The 21,835-nt window shown below is 42.1% G+C and overlaps 1 protein-coding gene across 1 annotated transcript in view; it reads right to left on the bottom strand.

Annotated features, from left to right (window-relative positions):
- LOC139459523 (protein lev-9-like) overlaps positions 1 to 21,835 on the bottom strand; it is a 75,391-nt gene that overhangs the window by 13,697 nt on the left and 39,859 nt on the right. The window contains exons 2-3 of the mRNA XM_071241046.1: positions 2,266 to 2,400; positions 980 to 1,174 (exon numbers count right to left, since the gene is read on the bottom strand). Coding sequence (XP_071097147.1) covers positions 980 to 1,174; positions 2,266 to 2,400 — 330 coding nt within the window. The remainder of the gene's footprint in view (positions 1 to 979; positions 1,175 to 2,265; positions 2,401 to 21,835) is intronic.

The following is a 21,835-nucleotide window of genomic DNA, read 5'->3' as shown; positions in this document are numbered from 1 at the left end:
ACACACACACACACACACACACACACACACACACACACACACACACACACACACACACACACACACACACACATGCATGCACGTCGCTATATAAGTGCAATAATCTTGGACGCGTCGTTAAACCCCATTTCACCTCACCACACCTTTTAATTCTTAGTTCCAAATCTAATCTCCTTTGCCCGGCGGCTAGGCTGGAATATCGCTAAATGAGTCGTACAACGACATCCTGTCCATCACTAAATAGATATAACAAACCTACTTGAATAAATAAATGTTACTTATGTCAAATGGGTATGTATTACTTGGTTCTGAATGGTCTTACTCATTCGCTCTTGTCGATAGTTTCATACATGAGACATTCCTATTGATGCAAAATCGTCACAGAGACAAGTGGCTTTTGTTTAATGCAAAATGCAAATTCCCCTGGACTCCTTGTATATCCGCTAGGAGTGAGTGAGTGAGTTTGTTTGAACGCCGCTTTTAGCAATATTCCAGCGATATCACGGCGGGGGACACCTTAAATGGGCTTCACACATTGTACCCATGTCGGGAATCGAACCAGGGTCTTCGAGGTAACGAGCGAACGCTTTAACCACTAAGCTACCCGACCGCCCATATCCGCTAGGAACAAAGACATATTTCTTAGGTCCAGTGGTGAATAACGACACACAATTTATGTTTGGTGGACTAGTCATTGGGTCTTGGTTGTCCTTTCAGCAATGGCGAACAGTTCGAGAATAGCTCGCGAGCGACACGCGAATTGTTTACTCTTGCGGACTCAATCTTTTGGTTTATCTGGGATCAATTTGTGACCGAATATCTCGTGATGTGACCTGTGAAATGCTCTTCCCTCGTCTATCCGCTAGAACCAAACAATATATGTGTTATGTCAAGTATTAGCTCGCGAAGCACTCGCGAACCCCTCGCGAAGCACTCGCGAATCCCTCGCGAATAGCTGATGTTGCTGTTTGAAACTTACCGTCTATGACCTTGGTGGGTCCACAGCGTGGTTCCTCTTTACTCCAGGTCTCGTCCCCCTGGCAGACACGCCCCGGAACTCCGAACAGCGTGTACCCATCGTCACAAATGTACTTGGCAACAGCGCCGAACTGGTTGAAAGGAATGATTTCTACACGTCCATGAGGAATATCGCGAAGATCCTCACACCGCAGATCTACATGAACAGAGAAAATAACCAGCATGTAGTGCAGACAAAGCTTAAGCTATGATATTGTGTAAAACAAAATTAAACACAATAAACATTTTTAAATTGCTGTGATTAGATCAGAGCATACCATTGTTTGTTGATTAACGCCACACTCTGAAATATTACAGCTATATGACGGCGGTCTGTAAAAAAATCTATCCTGGACCATAAATTCCAGTGATTGACATCATGAGCATCGATCCCCGCAATTCGAATACGATGACATGCATCATCCAAGTCAACGAGCCTGCCCACCAGAGCCCGTTAGTCGCCTCTTACGACAAGCATAGTCGCCTCTTATGACAAGCATGGGTTACTGAAGACCAGTTCTATCCCGGATCTTCACGAGGACGTAACAACCATGAGCTACCTAAAGATTATAATGACTTACACTACATGCACAGTGGAACCTCGATATTCCGGACCCCGTTAATCCAGAAGAGCAGAATAACGACAACTGTTATGTTTCCACGCTATGGCCTACCAGCATTTCGGTCAACTTGTTTTCCACGCTATGGCCTACCAGCATTTCGGTCAACTTGTTTTCACGCTATGGCCTACCAGCATTTCGGTCAACTTGTTTTCACGCTATGGCCTACCAGCATTTCGGTCAACTTGTTTTCCACGCTATGGCCTACCAGCATTTCGGTCAACATGTTTTCCACGCTATGGCCTACCAGCATTTCGGTCAACTTGTTTTCCACGCTATGGCCTACCAGCATTTCGGTCAACTTGTTTTCCACGCTATGGCCTACCAGCATTTCGGTCAACTTGTTTTCCACGCTATGGCCTACCAGCATTTCGGTCAACTTGTTTTCCACGCTATGGCCTACCAGCATTTCGGTCAACTTGTTTTCCACGCTATGGCCTACCAGCATTTCGGTCAACTTGTTTTCCACGCTATGGCCTACCAGCATTTCGGTCTACTTGTTTTCCACGCTATGGCCTACCAGCATTTCGGTCAACTTGTTTTCCACAATATGGTCTGCCAGCATAACAGTAGCATCATTTTGAATTTGATACGACGTGCGCCTGTGAAAAAACGTGCGAGTACTTACTTGGATTAACACACGTCTTGCCACACGCGCCATCACACATACACTTCTTCTTGGGACTGAGGCAAGGTTTGGTCATGGAACATTCCTTCCTGCATGCTCTGTTGGTCAAGTCACGCCGCGGGCAGGACTCTCCGACTGCAAGTTGACGATAATATTAATCATCAACATGTAAACATCATCAGCAAGAAATCATCAAAACAATCAATAACAACGGTGATCATTAACATCATCAGCAGCAACGACAAGAATAACATCATCAGTGTTATCATCACCATCAAGAACAATATGATAAACATCACAAAACGATGCTTACACCATCATCATCATCAGCAGCAGTGTTATCAGTAGCAGCAGCAAAAACAACAAATCATCTGATGATGGCCTCAATCATCATCGTCATAGTCGTCAATCGTTATCATCATAAACAACAAATCATCATCAGTGTTATCATCATCAGCATCAGTGTTATCATCATCATCACCAGTGTTATCATCATCAGTGTTATCATCATCACCATTTTTATCAGCATCAGTGTTATCATCATCACCAGTGTTATCATCATCAGTGTTATCATCATCACCAGTGTTATCATCACCAGTGTTATCGTCATCATCATCAGTGTTCTCGTCATCATCATCAGTGTTATCGTCATCATCATCAGTGTTATCATCATCACCATCAGTGTTATCATCTTCATGTGTTATCGCCATCACCAATCTTATCATCATCATCAGTGTTATCATCAGTGTTATCATCATCATCATTATCATCATCAGTGTTATCATCGCTATCATCATCAACCTCATCATAGCCATTATTACTATCATAAGATAAGATTTCACCAGTGAAGAGGTTCTACCCGATTGTATTGCGTTCCTTAATTAGTCAACTTTAAAATATATTTTCTAGGTTATCATTGATTAATTAAGTGTTTAATTGTTCAGTAACGATACTTGATGGTAACGCGGAGAGGAAACAAACTTGCCAAATTGGTCTCATTTGTGTAATATACATGAGATAGGGTAAACAGGGGTGTCATATATACAGCAATACAACAATGATTCGCCAGCAGTCGTAAACTTGACACGTATACGCTATGTGATGCCCAGACATACCCGTGAATTCATGTCCCATACACTACAGTAGTACCCAGACTTTGTCCGTCACAGTGCTGGTATGAACCTGGTACATTTTAAAACGGTAAATGAAGCGGCCGTAAAATATGTTAGACTAGTGGGAGAAGTTGCATCCCTTCACTGTCACAGGATGGAGTGTTATAAAAAGTACTCACGGAAATAAAAAAAACCCTTTTTTTTCGAGCTCAGATTTTAAATAAATGCAGTTAATATCCAAATATATATATATTCAAACAACTCAAATAGTACTAATTGGGCCTTGGCACAAATACAGCGTATCGAAGGTTTTTATGTCTTTTTACACGTAAAAGTGTGTAAAAATATGAACAAAACAGACTATTGTGAAACTGAGCATAACCAGGTGTTAGTAGATCAAGGTGAATGTCCATGACCTATGACACCTTTACGACAGGTGAAAACAGGTGCTTGAAACCCACGTGCATGTGATTTGTCAGTGGTTAGTGATTTGTGAGTGGCATTGTGGGATAGTGAATCATCGTCAAAATATCAGAACGTAAAAGTAACATATTCCCTTCTCAAACAACAACTTATATGTCATTATTAGTATGTACATAAACATAGCTGTTATTTCTATTGTTGTTTTGATATAAATTTTTTTCCATGCTAATTTGCATAATGCCTATAGCCTGTTTCTGCCATGTCAATTTGGACTTAGTATTAATTTTGAATGTTGAATGTTGAGTATATTTCGTCCTAAACTATCCGCTTCACGGTCCTCCAATATTAAGCTGACCCGCGATGCAAAAACTACAATAATGTTCCAAGTGGTGTGAAACCCCACTCATTCTCTCATATGATGATATGTTAGTGAATAGCTACGTCGACCTCGGCACGTGATTCCCGTGAACCGTGAGAAGGCCATTTATCTGCTGGAACAAGTGGCGTGCTGTACACGAAATGCACGTGCTGCGCGTGCTGTAAGTACACTCACTTCTGTCAGCGATACATCCCTCTCTTATTTGACACCTGTCCCTTGATAATAGAGATAACTACATGAATGGCTGTCAGATACTATTTTACAACGAGTTGTTTCAAAACGCATATATTGAGCGAAAGCGAATTAGATACGTTTTGAAACAACTCGTAAGATAAATGGCATATGATGCAGTAATCTATTTTTTATCCATCCTTAAGGCGCACCATTTCTAACATACGTTTGACACCAGTTATCTCAAAGGGAGTTTCTTTTTCACAGTTGTGTAACAAGGAGGTTTTCTTAAACTCAAACCAACCTGTCACCTGACCTCAATAGCTTTGCACAAACGGAACGGCTTGTTTTTTTTATATTTAAGACTTGCAATGAATAACCAACGAGACAGGAATTGTGAGTATCTGTCTGAGTCGATGCATGGTGCAATCCCCGCACCCTTGGTCAAAATTTGCAAGGGATTTACATCACACATTCACTTCCAATTTAAACGGATGCTCATATATTAAAAAAAACAACGAACTGTATTCTTTGAAACTTGTCGGCAAAAAAAGGGCATATGTAAAACAATGGCAGTGATTCTTTTTTAGAACCCCTTACACAGTTACAACAGCGTTCGGTTGATAATTTATTGCTTTATCTAAGAACTGTGGGAAGCGGTATTTTTTATATGAGAAAAAATTAAAGTAACATTTGCACATAAACGGAACATTGTTCCTGAAATCAACTCAAGTCTGAGCTACTTGTAAGCAGAAAACATCGACAAATATTACTAAAATTATTTGTAAGTTTTGTGTATTTCCTTGGATCCAGACCCGTGAAGATCCGGGTTAGAATAGGTTGTCAGCAACCCATGCTTGTCGTAAGAGTCGATTGTGCTTGTCGTATGATACGACTAACGGGATCGGATAGTCTGGCTCGCTGACTTGGCCAATGCATGTCATCGTATCCCAGTGGATCGATGCTCATGATGTCAATCACACGATTGTCTTGTCCAGACTCGATTATTTACCGACTGCCGTCATATAGCTGGAATATTGCTGAGTGCGGCATTAATCAACAAACCATCACCAACAACAAAAACCCTGTAAAGGTCGGGGTCAAAGATATTTTTTTATGCGAAGGCAGACAACAGTATAAAAATATTCACCAAATCGTGTACATTGCCGAAGAAATAAATAAGACTTGATAAATTATTAATTTCCTGCATCTGAAAAAACGACCTCGTTCTCGACGCGAGGACTGTATAATTCAATCTATTGGTTCTGGAGAACGTTGCTGTATTTCAAAAGTGCCGGTCGTCATCTGGCATTCATGACTTGGTAACACTAAAAACATTTACAGGCAATTATAGAAAAATGTTTGAGAACGATACGATTTGTATTCTTGTATTTTAGACATGCGTTCCAACAGGAAAGTGGATAACCAATTTTCGTCTTCAAATTGGTGTGGTGTGGTAGCCTAGTAGTTAAAGCATTCGCTCGGTTCGATTCCCCACTCGGACACAATGTCTGAAGCCCATTTATGGTGTCTCCCGCCATGATATTGCTGGAATATTGCTAAACACGTTGTAAAACCAAACTCACTCACTCACTCGTATCAAATTTTAAAACAGCACGTCTTGTTGCAAACTTGTTCGTGGGGTTGGGTGAATTCTTCACTGCAGACAGCAGGACTTTTTCGGGATCAGCGGCATAAAAAGGTCGTCCGTTTTCTACAAGCGTGCAGCACGTTCTTGTCGATTTCCAAGGACGGAAATCCCCACCAATACATCACTCAAGCAATCATTTAATGAAGTATTTCCCCATCGAGATATAAACATGAAATGAACATTACCTGTCACTCAATTAACAATCCTTATCGCGCAGTGAGCATTGGCAGTCCGTGGGATACACCATCGATCGGACTGATTGATTGAAATAAGCACGTGACAGCTATTGACAACTTGTGTCTTTCATATAGCGTGAGAATGTCAATACTGACGTTTGGTGTAATTATTGGCAACAAGAAAGGGCAAAATCTCGGGATATCTCTCAGTCTCTTATTGCCAGAACTGGCAGAAATTACATTCATTGTAGCTTTCTTTCTGTCGCACACACACAAAGCATCAAATAAAAAAGAATTAAACAAACCAATCACAGTGACTGCGTGAGTATGGTTTTACGCCGCATTTAGCGATATTTCAGCAATGTCACGACGAGGGGACACCAGAAATGTGTTTCACGTATTGTACCAATGTGGGGAATCACCGGTCTTCGGTGTGACGAGCGAACGCTTTACCTACTAGGCCACCCACTGCCCCATAAAAATCTTCACAACTATCATATTCTCGAAAACCTTTTATTCATGAAGACATCAGGGAGAGCTGAAGGTGCCATTCCCAGTGAAACCGTCCAGAATATAAAAATCAAATTCATATCAACGAAGTTGTTTGTCAATGTATTTTGAATAGAATCAACCGTTATGAAGCCCCGAGTGGTGGGGAGTCCTGATAAACGAGGTCCTGTCTAACGGTATTTCACTTTACAATTGAAGGGAATAGTCAAATTAAAATATCTGCCTTTAGGGGTATGAACCAGGATGCGAATATAATTACATGATCAGGCATGTTTTAAGATATTACCCTCAAATAATAAGTTAAGTAAAACATTCATTGTTTTCATTGTTTTTAATGGTAATTAATGCATGCGCGTAATGCATAACCTGCGCGTCTGTGTATACGTAAACATGTGAATCTATCTATATATATTTTTTTTATCTATATATGTAGGACTTACCCGTCTATCTTTCGGCGTCGACAGGGTGAACCTGTCTTCTCCTGACTAACATGAGGTTTATTATCACTGACAACATAATGTTTCTTAATTATTTGTGATTTCAAGTGTTGTATTTGCCTGCCTGTACTATTCTTGTGTGACCATGTCTGTGATATAAACAGGTTTTTCAAACACCTTAACGCTGACCTTGACCTTTGACTAATCTTGACCAAAGCCTTTTCGAAGCAGGGTCCTGTCCTTGACAAGGTATATACCAAGTTTAAAGATGAACACATTGACAATGTTTGAGAAAGCGTAACCACTAACATTTTTGTGAGTTGTTTCGATCTCGTGATCTTGACCTTTGACCTTGTAATGGTATGTGCCATTTATCTAGGGCCATGTGGAAGTCCATGGCCAAATAACCTCAATGTTAATTTACAAGCAGTAGACATTAGAAGATCAGAGGGGCGGCGGTCAGTTGTGGACACAGAAATGAGAACAGTCAATTTCTATAAAGCATTTTCATATTCTAAGTCAGATTACTTTTGTCAAACTGTACTGTGATCATACGGGCCTAGACCCGTGAAGACCCATGAAGACCCGTAGAATAGGTCTTCAGCAGCCCACGCCTGTCGTAAAAGGCGACTATGCTTGTCGTAAGAGGCGACTAACAGGATCGGGTGATCAGGATCGCAGATTGGTTGATGCATGTCATCCTATCCCAATTGCGTGAATCGATGCTCATGATATCAATCACTAAATTGTCTGGTCCAGGCTCGATTATTTACAGACCGACGTAATATAGCTGGAATAGTGCGGCGTTTAACAATAAACAAACAAACAAACTGACCTATATAAAACAGTCAGCACTTTTTCAACTAAACAAATGGGCAAAAGAAACGCCACCAAAAACTTGTCTGGTCTAACACAAAAAAGACGCAAAATTTAGTAACAGTTGGTTTTATTATTAAAAAACCCAATTATTCAAAAACGGTATTTGAAAAATACAAGATCAAAAACCATGTACTAACAGTTCTGCAGACACGTTTTTCATGCTGGGTGCACTGTCAAGCACTGTCACACCAGCAGAATCGACGTCGATCTCTTTTAAAGTCCCGTGCTACACACGTGACTCAGTATCGGACGTGACCCCCTCCAGCAACGATGCAGGCCCTAACACGACGTCGAACTGAGTACACGAGTCTCCTGACATCCTGATTAGAGATCCTACGCCATTCTTCATGTAGGGCAATTGCCAAGGCATCACTCGTCAATGGCGGCTGTTGACGTTTCCCAATCTTGCGTCCAAGTTGGTCACAGAGCTGCTCTATGGGCGAAAGGGCCGGTGAACTGGCTGGCCACTGTAATACGGTCACGTTGTTGGCGTTCAGAAAGTCGCTAGTGACTCGAGCTGTGTGAGGGGTGGCGTTGTCCCGCTGAAACAGCGTCCGTGGGTGCCGGAAAACCTCATCAATGTGACGAAGTGCAGTGAGATTTCCGTCGATGATGACCAGATCAGTCTTCTGGTCCCCGCAGATGCCATCCGAAATCATGCCAGGACCACCTCCTCAAGGCTCCACTTCTTTGACGCAACAACGTGCCATCCGTTCACCACGTCGTTAGTAGATTCGAATCCGCCCATCAGACTTGAAGAGCTGGCACCTACTCTCGTCGTTGAAGAGCACTCTTCGCCACTTTCTCTGCTGCCACTGCTGTACAGTCCTGGCCCATCTCAGTCGGTGACGTCGGTGTAGAAATGTTTACGTCATGCCACTGAAAGGTCGATAGCCACGGAGATCATACAGGCAGAGTCGTCTAGCAACGATCCTTTTGCTGACTGGATGTCAAAGGCTGTTTGCGGATGATGACGTCCCAGTTAGAAATCTGGAAATTAGGTGAAGCACCCGTAAATACCGGTCTTCCTGTGGGGTCGTGACCTTGGGTCTTCCATTCCTCGGTCTGTCTGCAGTACTGCTAGTTTGCCTGTGACGTGTGACAAGTCTACACTTGAAGCAGCCCATGATCCTGGCAACGTGCTCCTGCGTCGCTCCCATTTTCAACATACACATGGTTCTCCCTCTGCTCTGCGGTTAGTCGAGGCATTTTTGTTGTCTTAAACGGTTTCTTGTGATGAGAGAGCACAATCCTGCTCATGTTTTATACCAGACTTTCATACGGGTAACTTGGCGCATAATTTGCTTTTTTATATTAAATTCACTTGTCTCGCAAATCACGCGGGAATAGTAAGTTGCATTCCAGCTATGTTTTTCACAACTGTTTTCGTGCTGTTTAGCAGATTTGTTGAAACCTGACGACCATTATTTATTTGGTGGTGTTAGACACTCGTGTATTGGCCAGACAAACAAGTGGTTGATAGCAGGAGCAACTACCCTTCCCGTCGCCGCATGTTAGGGCAATTGCCCCCTCGGAAATTTCCCCCCGGAAATCTCCCCTTATGAGTATTATTTTTATTATTTCTTAAATAAATAACGCTGCACTCAGCAATATTCCAGCCATATGACGGCAATTTGTAAATAATATTTTCCGAGCGCATTACGTATGATTTATATGATGTTTATTTGTTTTGTTTGTTGTTTAACGCCGAACTCAGCAATATTCCAGCCATCTGTAACTAATCGAGTCTGGACCAGACAATCCAGTATATGATGTACGCTGATTTATGTAACACGATGAAATCACGTGAACGTCTTAAAAGTAGATTGAAATTATAACCCCATAAAAGAATACAGTCATTCATTTCAACGTTATATGAAGTCCAACTTGATTTGAAACCGTTTGCCTTAACTGCAACTGATAGCATTCGTGTTAACCAAATTCAAAAAAGAAACTCTGATGATTGTTGTATGCAGTTCCAATCCATACACAATAATCAATAACGAACAAGTTATGCATGACACAATCACGAACACAACGATCTCGTAAAATTGGCGTTTAATCATTTTTCAGCCTAAGCCTTCCCAGTAAACAAAAACAAGCGTGTGTTATTGCTCCCACTTACAACACGAAATCCAGATGCAACTGATTAGCTCAATCAATATTCAGCCCGTTGTTAGTCTCCTACCACGAAAGTCTTTTGTGAAATTCGCACGAAATCGACCAGTCAGCACCAAGGAAGCTATTAGTCCCCAAATGAAGTATTTATCAGCTTAATTTCGATTTATGGGATTTGTATGTTTTGTGCGGACCATTTTCATGCATGGTTGAAAGAAATGAATTGTTTTCTGATTACCGTTAATTATCTGGTAAGTCTGCTTCATGGGCGAACGTTTTTCATGTCAGTTCTTTTGTGCTGAGAGTCGTATGCTTATTTCGTCTATTTTTGCTTCTCCGGAAACGAAATACTCTAATCGTTAAATTGAAAGCTGCATTAATTACCATTGAAAAAACTCAACAGCATGAAAACAATGAATGTTTTGCTTATCATTTGAGGGTAATATTTTAAAACTATGCTTGATTATATGTAATTATGTAATAATATTCGAGTCCTAGTACATATCCTTAGAGTCAGATAATTAAACTTGAGCATTCCCTTTAATTATCAAGTGAAAACCCGTTAGACAGGACCTCGTTAATCAGGAACCCCCACAACTAGGGGCCTCACAATGTTTCAGTCCATTCAAATGGCAATGAAATACAGTACTTTTTAAAAGGTATTTGTTTGTTATTCCGGAAGATTTCAATGGGAAATGCACCGCCTCATTCATATATATAATCCTAATCTTGTTTTTCAACTCTCCCTCTCAAGATCTCGCAATTATGTGTATGTGTGGTGGTGATGATGTGGTGGCTGTGATGGTAGGGTAGTGGTGGTGGTGTCTGTGGTGGTTGTGGTGTCTGGGGTGATGGTGTGGTGGCTGTGGTGGTGGTGGCTGTGGTGGTTGTGGTGTCTGGGGTGATGGTGTGGTGTCTGTGGTGGTGGTGGTGGCTGTGATGGTAGGGTAGTGGTGGTGGTGGCTGTGGTGGTGGTGGTGTCTGTGGTGTCTGTGGTGGTTGAGGTGTCTGGGGTGATGGTGTGGTGGCTGTGGTGGTGGTGGCTGTGGTGGTGGTGGCTGTGGTGGTTGTGGTGTCTGGGGTGATGGTGTGGTGTCTGTGGTGGTGGTGGTGGCTGTGATGGTAGGGTAGTGGTGGTTGTGGCTGTGGTGTCTGTGGTGGTGGTGGTGGTGGTTGTGACTGTGGTGGTGGTGGTGGTGGCTGTGGTGTCTGTGGTGGTGGTGGCGGCTATGGTGGTGGTTGTGGTGGTTGTGGTGGTGGCTGTGGTGGTGGCTGTTGTGGTGGTGGCTGTGGTGGTGGTTGTGGTGGTGGTGGTTAGGGTGGTGGTGGCTGTGGTGGTGGTGGTAGTGACTGGTGGTGGTGATGGTTGTGCTGGCTGTGGTGGTGGTGACTGTGGTGGCTGTGGTGGTGGTTGTGGCTGTGGTGGTGGTGGCTGTGGTGGTGGTTGTGGCTGTGGTGGTGGTTGTGGTGACTGTGGTGGTGGTTGTGGTGACTGTGGTGGTGGTGGTGGCGGCTGTGGTGGTGACTGTGGTGGCTGTGGTGGTGGTGGTGGTGGCTTTGGCGGTTGCTGTGGTGGTGGTGTATGTAGTCATGCTTCTTACTCCCTCTTTACACTTTTTTCGGCGACCTCCTCAATGATTTAAAGTGCTTCAACGTGTAGCCGGAATATGTCCCTGTGGGTCACTCTTTAACGGCACTTGCAGTAAGCAAGAAGTATCTTCAAAACAGATATCCGTCGACGTATTTGGTGAGAAGAAAATGCGCATTAATTATGTAAGATATAAGAAGACACACATTAAGCAAGTTATCGTGCAGCTATCCATATACGCACACATACACACACGCGCCTCACTCACTCACACACAAACACAAGCACGCACGCACGTACGCGCTCACACGTACATACACACGCACTCATCATGCATGCATACACACACATATACACACACAGACACATACGTATACGCACCCAAAAACATACGCGCACATCACGCACGTGCATACAAACATACGCACGCACGCACGCACGCACGCACGCACGCACGCACGCACGCACACACGCGCGCGCACACACACATATATATTCACATAAAGCAATACGAATATCCTTTGGTTACAATCCAATCTAAAATAAACACCAAGAGGGCAAAGAATTAGATGAGGTGCCCACCTCTGCTGATCGTAAGAGGGGCCTGAATGGATCGGGAGATCAGGTTCGGTGGCTAGGTTATCGAACCCCACTGGGTTGTCTGGTCTAGACTTATGCGTTTGGACAGGACCCTGTCACATAGCTGTAATATTGCTGTGTTAAACAACAAACAAACAAACACAACACAACTATAATACAGGTCACCAGTGTGTCTATTTTGAAGACGTTCAGACAAAAGCTCACTAAAAATTGAGTGAGCGAGTGAGTATGGTTTTACGCCGCTTTTAGCAATATTCCAGCGATAACACGGCGGGGGACTTGTATCCATGTCGGGAATCGAACCCGGGTTTTCGGCGTGACGAGCTAACGCTTAAACCACTAGGCTACCCGACCGTCCAGCTCACTTAAAAACAACATCACTATGTCCAGTCTGTGCGACACGTTTCGTTCAGATATTGAGGGACTGTTGCTAAAACCGGCACAGGCGCCCATTTCCTCCCCCACCCACAAACCCCACCCACAAACCCCACCCATGCACAACACTCATCTACTATGAACTTTGACACACAGAAAATATACGAAATTTAAAGATCCACTACAAATTCTGCTTGATGAAGTTTAAACAGTCTCCTACATTAAATATGTTTAAAAAGTTGCTAACTCAATTCTCATCTTGTTTTTTTGTTGTCCTCAATAGTCGTTTCATCCCTACAAGCGGGTAAATTGCCGATTCGCTACATTTCTATTGAACGACCTTGAGAAGTCAGACGCTCTTTGTAAACAGCCAATTATCGAATTTAGAAATCAAGACACTCATATCAATCAGCTTTGATTGGTGCGGACATATCGAGCTATGGTCTAATCATATCATTACTTTGAAGATCTGTAGAAACTCAATTCAATGACTCCCTCACCACTTGAATTCAGCTACTTCACATTGAAGGTCAGCAGGTCACTTGTAATCTGTCAATCCTTTCATTGGCTACAAACTGACCCAACGACACCTGGCGGCAATTTTATCAAATTAACGTAAGCGTCCATTTGAGTAATTGGTTCCATGAATCTCAAGCCTGTGGCGAAGGAAGGATAAAAGGTTTCAGTAGAAAGAAAATGTCACCCAAGGGTCGAGAATGATATCAAAATCATAATGTCTACAAGTCCCGCATTTTTAGTGATGTAAACAAAGAGAGTCACTCCTCAGGCAGACATCACCTATTGCAATATGAAATCATTGTTAGGAAAAAAACCAAGACTATTTGTTTTTATGAATTGGTGATTTTCTCTTAAACCTGTTCCCGAAACTGCGAGAGAGAATGTTTAAATCTTAAGGTTTTACACCAAAAATGTCGTTCACTTGAGATTCTGAAAAAAACAATGTGTTGTGCGTTTAAACATATTGATTGCCTCATCCTTCCAGACAATATTCCATTTAACATAAAAACTCCAACTGTCTAGAAATTTAAGTCCTCAGTCCCTGACAACGTCTAGATGTAGAACCGACATTGTGTTCGTTTGTGTGTTTGTTTGTTGTTTAACGCCCCTCTAAGTGATATTCCAGCTGTATGACGGCGGTCTGTACATAATCGAGTCCGGACCAGACAATCCAGTGAATGACATCATGAGCATCGATCCACTCAATTGGGATACGACGACATGCATCAACAAAGTCACCGAGCCTGACCACCCGATCCCGTTAGTCGCCTCTTACGAGAAGCATGGGTTGCTGAAGACCTATTATAACCCGGATGTTCACGGTCCAAAATAGACATTAATGGAAATGTATTACCTGTTTCTATCCTCCGTCCCCGCCGTGATATTGCGGGAATATTGCTAAAAGCGGCGTAAAACCATACTCACTCACTATCCTCCGTCATATAATCTTAGATCGCTAAAACACAGTTCCTATTTTACATGCAACTTTCTCATAAATCACGATACTACTTTTGCCTCAACCTAAAAGGTAACCATCAAGAGCTTATTTCAAGTGCTGTTTATCCCCACCGTGATAGTTTTAGCGTCACGGGGTTTTCTACACATCAATCCTAGCTAGTGGTTATAACACCGATGTCACTTACATAAAGGTACGTATTTAGGTCACGTATTGTTAAAAGCTTTCCAACCTTTTGTTTCGCACTCTGGAATATATCGTTGATTATTTTATAACACGTCACCAAACGTGTAAGTATACAAGATTCCCTTAGCCTGTAGCATGTGAACATTTTCAGCACGCGCCAATGTTGGCATAAATTGTCAAGACTGCAATGTGTCACGACGGTCTGGCCAGGCAACCAATGATTGATAGCATGAGCAAAAGGCGCAATGAGAGGACCCCGTTCCATAAAGCTTTCTTTGCATTAAGAGTACTTTAAGTCTCCGAGTAAAGAAGTAAAGGAGTTGCGACATTCATAGCTCTTAGATTGTTGTAACGCTGGAACGAGGACTTCATATATTGCAGTGAAACTGTACTGGCTGTCTTCGAATTAAGACAAAATAAATTGTGGGTTTTCCCCAAAAGAAATAATAAAGACAAAATAACGACTCCCTGGCTTCTATATGCGTGAGTACGGTACATGTATTATAGTCGGATCATAGGTTTTCGGACAGCATACGCTTTCGAACGGCCACGTTTATCGCGAATACTCGCGCAATAACGAGGGGTGTAGCGTCACACAGACATTGTAAATACTCATATGATAGCCTGTTTTTAAGATAAAGACGTTTTTTTATACGTGAGTTTGCTTTACAGTTGTTCTTGTGATTAGCGAAAAAACTACGAATGTTTCTTAAGCGTCCAAAAACCAATAACACGGGAATATATCTTTTAAGAGTGCTGGATAGCTTTATCATGTGAGTTTCGCCAACGGACTGGGAGTGCAAATCCTCGGCACATATCTGTTGTAGATTTGCAGCTGCAGCGCACGCTTGTTTGTTAACATCCTGTTCGTCACAACTAATCTCTTTCCCACGCGACGAAGATGCCGAGCGTTAATACGGGTCACCTTGACCTTGACCGGTATGGGGCTGGTCCAATGAAATGCAGAACATGTATATAAGCCCCGCCCACATTTGACACCCGGATGTCAACACTGACGTGACACAGGCTTCACATATCCGTAACAGACCCTCACTGACACGTTACGTTAAAAACATGCGATGACCATCTGCATCCTCTCGTCTATCAAGGATGTATGTTATTCAGCTAGTATATTCCCCATTCGCGCCGTTTAAATACATGCCTTGTACAAACTTCAGACATTTGCATACAACGAACGCATGGTGTTTGTCGTTTTCATGTGCACAATGTCGTAATTGCATTTGATCAACATCACGATTATTGAGTAGAGCCGAAATTGGCAACAGTTTGTAAAGTAACGGTACTTAACTGCATGTGTGGCTTTTATAAATGGGTAATACCAGTGTATAAGTTGTAGGCATTGCTTTCTCTGATTTCTAACATGGATAGGATTCAAGACAAACACTCCATTTATCAATCTGCACATGAACCATTAGTGGTCAATATGTTTTTGGTTGTAAAACTTCTCCTTTTCGGTAAAATTGTGCGAAAACTAAAAAGACCGGTATTCGTTAAATGGAAAATTTATAATATTTTTTCCTTTTGTTAAAACTGATTGTTTTCTGAATTAATTTTTTTAGTAATCTGCACGTTCTACATGATTAATGGTACATCTCCATATCCTGCTAGGTACATCTAGCAGACCATCATTTGGCCTTAAGACTGAGGTGGAAAATTGAATTCTTGGGAAGATATTGTGATGGTGCATAATTTGCTCTGATTTTTAAGCGGATTGTTTGATATTAGATTTTTTTAATTGTTTAATGAAATATCAAAATTTGTTTAAGGAAAACTACAAATATCAAATTTGTTCAAGTAAAAATAGAGCAAAGATAATTGCACACAAAGACAATGCCTATATACAAGTAGTAAGATACTTAATAACCGAGAGACATTACACATTTAATTTTATCCGATTCCATCCCTTTTTATACCGTATATATGATGCTGTGCCTTCGCCGCCAGCGATACATCACATAAATAAGACTTTGGACTCGTCTCGTTAATGTCTGAATGATTCATTCTTGTCTTGGAATTAGATAAATAACTCGGTAATGCTATAGACGCTGAACAAATAGCCCCATATCGCCCTATTGGAAAGATTGTGTATTTTGGGCAGTGATAACTGAAACACGTAGACTGGCTACCATACTAGTCAGCCATAACATGACACAAGTGATTTTGTTCAATTAGGTTCAACGTGATCGGAATTCTTAGGTTATCGATCAGAAACAATCCGATTTCAGGATGAAGTGATTTGTATTTATCCATCGGTAACAGACACGCTTATATCAACTTATACACAGGTGATTGAGGATTTAATCACAAACTATACCTTCACTGGATAACGTTATTAGGATACCCCCGTGGCCATTCAAGGTTTGAATATGATCTTAGTCTTATACTTGTCATGGAACAGACGGAAATGGCAGAACTTCATGTGAGATGATCTGTTTAATCGTTGAGTATGTTATCAACATATGGTTTGTCTGGTCCAGATTCGATAACTGAGGAACTGCGAATTTACCACGGGGGGATGGGTGGGGTGCGGGAGCTGTTCAGACTGGATCACATTTTGCCGACCCCCCCCTATTTTATTTAATCCATGATTTCAAATCTTCATCGAACTTGGCACGCGAACTGAGAGTTTCGTTTGTTGTTTAACGCCGCACACAGCAATATGACGGTGGTCTGTAAATAATCGAGCCTGGACCAGACAATCCAGTGATTGATATCATGAGCATCGATCCACGCAATTGGGATCGATGACATGCATCAACCAAGTCAGTGAGCCTGCCCACCCGATCCCGTTAGTCGCTTTTTACAAGCACAGCCGTGTTTTACGGCAAGCATGGGTCGCCCATGGGTTCTACCCCGGATCTTCACGGGTTCGTGAACTGAGAGGAGGTCATTATCTGGTGTAACAGGTGGCATATTTTAGGCTTTATGCACGTGCTGCACGTGCTGCGATGCAACTCTCTCGGAGAGGACGCCTGTCATTTGATAATAGCTTCTATTTAAAACAAAGCCACTTAACTCACAGAAGGGACACGGGAGACCCAGCCGCATTACGCTGTGCAGAGTGACGTCCCTTGGGTGTGCAGGATCCGCTTTATATTTGATTCGAATCTCAGATTCTCACTAAGTATGATCTTTGGTTTGTCAGCAACACACCCGTACTGATGGATTATATCAGATGATCATATTTGGACTTTCTTCAAACATTAGGATCGCATACCGTGATGTACATTTAAAAACCATGATGTACCTTTAAATACCATTTGAAGCCATTAATCGATTGCAGTGTATTTGCAGTGCGCGTTTTACGTGAATTTCAGGAATTCCATATTAGACGAAAAACATATTGCTCCATATCTATCACATCTTCACCATTATTTGAACACAATCCAACGTAAACTACTCTCAAGATATATTACAACATCATGGGCGACACATTGACATTTACATAAGCCAGTGTTCACTTGTTTTTATAACGGTAAAATCTGTCTAAGCGCCGTTGAATGATCAGCCGCTGGAGAACATTTTTCCCAATCGTATTAGCTGTCTTCATCACGGCATCGCCACACTCGGCAGGGGGCGGGCACGACATCATAATGCTATTACGACAAGTAAGGAAATCTTTGGAGAGTACTTTAATGTGTTTTTTCAAAATAACTCATTATCTTTCGCCCGAGAGGTTAGGTTTTCCACAAGCACTTCTGCTCACAAACTTGTTTTAAACCGTTGTTTACACATGACTCTTATAGAACCGCCCGTGTGTACCGACATTGAGACATGAATCATACAGAACCGCTGGCATATACCGACAATGAGAAATGAATCATACAGAAACGCCGGTGTGTACCGACAATGAGATATGAATCTTATGGAACCGCCGCCATATACTGACAATGAGACATGAATCATACAGAACCGCCGGTGTGTACCGACAATTAGACATGAATCATACAGAACTGCCGGTGTGTACAGACAATGAGATATGAATCTTATGGAACCGCCGCCATATACTGACAATGAGACATGAATCATACAGAACCGCCTCCATGTACCGACAATGAGACATGAATCATACAGAACCGCCGGTGTGTACCGACAATGAGACATGAATCATACAGAACCGCCGCCATGTACCGACAATGAGACATGAATCATACAGAACCGCTGGCATATACCGACAATGAGACATGAATCATACAGAACTGCCGCCATGTACCGACAATGAGACATGAATCATACAAAACTGCCGCCATGTACCGACAATGAGACATGAATCATACAGAACCGACGGTGTGTACCGACAATGAGACATGAATCGTACAGAACCGACAATGAGACACGAATCATACAGAACCGACGGTGTGTACCGACAATGAGACATGAATCATACAGAACCGCCGGCGTGTACCGGCAATGAGACATGAATCATACAGAACCGCCGGTGTGTACCGACAATGAGACACGAATCATACAGAACCGACGGTGTGTACCGACAATGAGACATGAATCATACAGAACCGGCGGTGTGTACCGACAATGAGACATGTATCATACAGAACCGACGGTGTGTACCGACAATGAGACATGAATCATACAGAACCGGCGGTGTGTACCGACAATGAGACATGAATTATACAGAACCGCCCTCCGTAATCACATACTTTACATGTATTCACCCTGACGTTACGTGTATTTACCCATACTTTAATGTATTAACCCATACGTTACGTGTATTTACCCATACTTTACGTGTATTTACCCATACTTTACATGTCTTAACCTATATGTTACGTGTATTTACCCATACTTTACGTGTATTTACTCATACTTTACGTGTAATTACCCATACAATACGTGTATTTACCCATACTTTACATGTATTTACCCATACTTTACATGTATTAACCCATACTTTACATGTATTAACCCATACTTTACATGTATTTTCCCAGGCGTTACGTGTATTAACCCATACTTTACATGTATTTACCCATACTTTACATGTATTTACCCAAACTTTACATGTATTAACCCATACTTTACATGTATTTACCCATACTTTACATGTATTTACCCAAACTTTACATGTATTAACCCATACTTTACATGTATTTACCCATACTTTACATGTATTTACCCATACGTTACGTGTATTTACCCATACTTCGCATGTATTTACTCATACTTTACGTGTATTTACCCATACTTGACTTGTAATTACCCATACTTTACATGTATTTACCCATACTTTACATGTATTTACCCATACTGTCGAACTGATAAACAGTAACCAGAGCTTCGAGACACACAAACGATGTCGAGACAAGCAGCATTTCGCAATAGCAGGACTAACTGAAGTAGAATGTGCGTCTATTTTCATCCGTGCAACATGGGGATTATACATTACACTTTAACTTACACTTACACTTAGCTTGCGATCGGATATGTTGAATTCAAAGAACAAATTTATTGTTTCGGAAAGAGAATAATATCGATCTAAGATTGGTATGAGTTCTCAACAAATACAAGAGAGTTCCAAGACAGGCTCAAAGTGTAATACAATGGTAACCAGGTGCGATGTCATACAAAAAACATTCGCTCTTTCTCGTTAAGCTATATAAATACTATCTTATTTCAAAGACATTAAGAAAATCCTTCATGGAATTGATATCGTGTTGTACGTCAGAAAAAACCAAATCTCTATAAATCATCCGTTCTTGTTTTATAAATAACCATTACCTCTTGTAAATCCCTGTTCCATCTCTTTCCACATGTTCCAACTTTTACAAGATACCGTGCCCTATTCTGTACTCAATCAAATGCAGGCGACTGGGTGTCTTAAAGAGTTCGTTCGAGTAAAATTAAATTCACTTTGTGAAAAATGCAACGATTTACTGATGCGAAGGAAATCTACGATGAGGAAGGCTCCCCGTGAACTTGGATTAAATTTACGATTAAATTCCAAGCCAAGCGGAGCGGTATTCGTCTGATTGATTGCTATTCAGAAATATCGAATGATTGCTGCAATAGAATTATCCAAAAAAGTCTCCTCGCAGCATATTTAAAAATGTCAGTTGAAACGCATTGAACATGTTGCAGTCAGTCAGTCAGTCAGTTTCCCCAGGGACACCAGAAACGGGTTTCACACATAGTACCCACATGGGGAATCGAACCCCGGCCTTTGGTGTGTCGGGAGAATCTTTAACCACTATGCTACCCAACCGGAAGAGTCAGTCAGTCTCCCCAAGGACACCAGAAACGGGTTTTACACATTATGATAGTACCAGCATGGGGAATCGAACCCCGGCCTTTGTTGTGTCGGGAGAATCTTTAACCACTATGCTACCCAACTGGAAGAGTCAGTCAGTCAGTCTCCTCAAGGACACCAGAAACGGGTTTCACACATAGTACCCACATGGGGAATTGAACCCCGGCCTTTGTTGTGTCGGGAGAATCTTTAACCACTATGCTACCCAACCGGAAGAGTCAGTCAGTCAGTCTCCCCAAGGACACCAGAAACGGGTTTCACACATAGTACCCACATGGGGAATCGAACCCCGGCCTTTGGTGTGTCGGGAGAATCTTTCACCAGTCGGAAGAGCCATAGCTGAACCAGTGTATCTGGAGTGAGTGAGGGAGTAAGTGAATATTTTCTTCGATCACAGAAATCCAAACGTTATCCCCTACATATAGACGTTTATAATACGGCACAGACAAACTAGTTGTCATTATCATGATCATCGATCCATCCAGTAGTGAAGTGAATGTAGTAACACGCCGCACTAAGCAATATTCCTGCAATACCACGACCGCTTGTAAATTGACCAAACAATTATATTACAAGCACCGTCTCTAGCCCTAGGGTTAAAATGACACCCAATCAACCAAATCACACTGCCAGACCTTCCGATCGATAGAGTTGTCTCTTCATTAAGCATATTAATTTAGTGACCAATACGATCTATTACCCACGGGGGCACGTTGACACACAATCAGCCGCCATACCGTTAATATTCGGCCTGCTGGTCAACTTGAAATTAGTATCCATAATCAGTAGCCATATTGACCACTGGATCCTCATTTTCGTCGCCTCTGATGACAGGGGCTAGGCGCCCCACCTCCGTGACCAAACTGGGACTCACAGAGTGTAACTATGGCCGAAATCGAACCCGGATCTTCGACTCACTCACTCATTTATTCGTTTACTCAACCACAATACCCGTAAAGATCCGGGTTAGAAAAGGTCTTTAGCTACCCATGCTAGCCGTGAGATGCGACTCACGGGACCGGGTGGTCAGGCTCGGTGACTAAGGCTAGTTGATGCATGTCATCGTAATTGCGTAGCTCGATGCTCATGATGTCAATAACTGGATTGTCTGGTCCAGACTCGATTATTTACAGATCGCAGTCATGTTGCTGGAATGACGTTAACCGACAAACAAACAAACACACTAACTCCCTCACAAAGTATGA

Source organism: Haliotis cracherodii, unplaced genomic scaffold (assembly GCF_022045235.1).
Source record: "Haliotis cracherodii isolate W230 unplaced genomic scaffold, xgHalCrac1.p SCAF_13, whole genome shotgun sequence".
Lineage (NCBI taxonomy): Eukaryota > Metazoa > Mollusca > Gastropoda > Lepetellida > Haliotidae > Haliotis > Haliotis cracherodii.
This window is presented reverse-complemented; position numbering and strand designations above follow the sequence as displayed.